The sequence below is a fragment of the Colobus angolensis genome, unplaced genomic scaffold, assembly GCF_000951035.1.
Source record: "Colobus angolensis palliatus isolate OR3802 unplaced genomic scaffold, Cang.pa_1.0 Scaffold110, whole genome shotgun sequence".
Taxonomy (NCBI): domain Eukaryota; kingdom Metazoa; phylum Chordata; class Mammalia; order Primates; family Cercopithecidae; genus Colobus; species Colobus angolensis.
In genome coordinates this window covers 1201690-1203908 of record NW_012112031.1, presented here as the reverse complement: position 1 = coordinate 1203908, position 2219 = coordinate 1201690, and the positions used below count along the sequence as shown (strand labels likewise).

General features: G+C 56.4%; 1 protein-coding gene across 1 annotated transcript in view; it reads right to left on the bottom strand.

The window, feature by feature from the left end:
- TUSC5 (tumor suppressor candidate 5) overlaps positions 1-2219 on the bottom strand; it is a 30817-nt gene that overhangs the window by 4819 nt on the left and 23779 nt on the right. Inside the window, exon 2 of the mRNA XM_011956245.1 lies at positions 625-757. Within this exon, the coding sequence (XP_011811635.1) occupies positions 625-757 (133 nt within the window). The remainder of the gene's footprint in view (positions 1-624; positions 758-2219) is intronic.

The following is a 2219-nucleotide window of genomic DNA, read 5'->3' as shown; positions in this document are numbered from 1 at the left end:
GGGTGACAGAGCGAGACTCCGTCTCAAAAAAAAAAAAAAAAAAATTAATACAAAATAATAAAAAAAGTTTCCCCTGCTTGGATGACTTCCCTGGGCCACTGATGGATGCCCACAGAAAGGTCACCTACTTTTTGAATTCCACCATATACGGTGCTTGCTTCTGGGGTTGCCCGGCTGGCTGTGCAGGGATTTTAGTGTTTACAAAGCACGGTCACATCGGTTATCTTGGGTGATGCTTACAAAAGCCTCTGTGCTGAAGGCTCTTTCCTGCCACTTGATATCAGCAAACACTGAGGCTTAGCTAGTCAGGAACCGGCCCGGTCCCAGGCCCATCAGAGCTGAGACTGGAGCTCCTGGCCGCTGACTCTGAGGCCGTGCACTTTCTACACCCTTGCCATCGATTCACTCTCCAGGCATCAGACAAGTCTGCCGGCCCATCCCCACTCAGCCGGTCCCTGCTGGGAACTGGGTCCCTTTTCTGGAGTGGGAGGATAAGGCCGGGGCCCCCACCAGCCCTTCTCCTTCCCCCAACACACCATCTCTGCCCCTGAGGCTGGGTACACCCTTGGGCAGTCCTCCCACCAGGCAAGCTGGCTCCCTCCTCTCCAAGGAGCTGGGTCTCACCTGTGAAGTTGACGGTCACGGCCACCGTGATGATGACAATGCCCATGAGGATGAGGGTGATGCTGAGGAGCCGAGCCAGGCGGCCCAGCCTCCGGGCGCCGTCCACGTTGCCCTGTTGCATGCTACTTCGAGACTGTGGAGAGAGCGTGGAGAGACCGCCGGGAATCGGGAAGGCTGTCAGCTTCATGGGCCTCAGCAGGCAGCCCTGGGGTGGTCCTGAGCCTGGGTCTCCTGAAACATCCTGTCCCCATGACAGCCCACTCTAGGGGAGAGAAACAGGGCTCCCCCTGGAGAAGTGGCCGGGGCCTCTCGTGCTGACTCCTAACCACGCCTGTCCCTTACTGGCTGGGGCCAGCTGGGAGCAGAACCCAGAAAAGCCTGGCACTTCTCAGGGTGGTGGTGGAGGGGGCGGCGGTGGCAGGTGGTAGGCTAGACACTGAGGGCCTCAGAAAGTGGACCCTGTCCAGGCCCCCCGGACTCCAGCGCAAGGCTCACTTCTGCAGAGGCACTGGGATCAAAGACAGCCCCTGGGCTCTTCCTACAGCCTGACACACCGGCCTCCTGTCCCCCGTGAGCACCCTCCACCCCCACTGCCAGAAAAAGAGACATTGTCAGCCGGGCACAGCCACTCACGCCTGTAATCCCAGCACTTGGAGAGGCTGAGGCGGGTGGATCACGACATCAGGAGTTCGAGACCATTCTGGCCAACATGGTGAAACCCCGTATCTACTAAAAATACAATAATTAGCCAGGCATGGTGGTGCATGCCTGTAGTCCCAGCTACTCGGGAGGCCGAGGCAGGGGAATGGCATGAAGCTGGGAGGCGGAGCTTGCAGTGAGCCGAGATTGTGCCATTGCACTCCAGCCTGGGCGACAGAGTGAGACTCCGTCTCAAAAAAAAAAAAACTCTCTTCACAGCCTCCATTTCCCACCCAAGAACCACATCCTTGTTCAGTCGAGCCCACTTCCCTGATCACACAAAAGCATGAAACGCCTTGTGGTTGCCTGGGGAGACCAGGACTGGGTGGGGCCACATGTGGCTTCCCGGGGGCCCGTTGTATGTGTCACTCCCTCTCAGCTCTGTTCTTCCTGAACCTAGTGAAAACGGATGAGGGTGAGGACAGAGGTCCTAGGAGGGTCCTGGGGTGACTTGGTAGGAGGTGGGGCCAAGCGTCTTTAAGGGTCCTGTGTCCCCACCTCCCTAGAACAGGCACACGCAGGAGTTCTCTGATGGTGTGGCTGGTTTCAGGGCCTCAGGGAAGTCTCTTGGTTATTTTATTTTCTAATTATGGCTGTGTTCAGGGTCTCGGGGAAGTCCCTTGGTTGTTTTATTTTCTGATTATGGCTGATTTCAGGGCCTCAAGGAAGTCCCTTGGTTATTTTATTTTCGGATTATTTGAGGCTCCCGAGTTCAACGTGGGAATGCGGTTAAGTATGATGAAGATGATGACAAAGACGATGAGTTTACTTTGTGCCAGGCAGTTTGCTGAAGTCTGTACCTAGATTACCTCATTTAGCCTCAGTCACCCTGGGGGTTTGGCAACGCACCGCACCTCCCTGAGGAAGAAGCTGAGCCTCAGAGCCCTGCCCCTCCC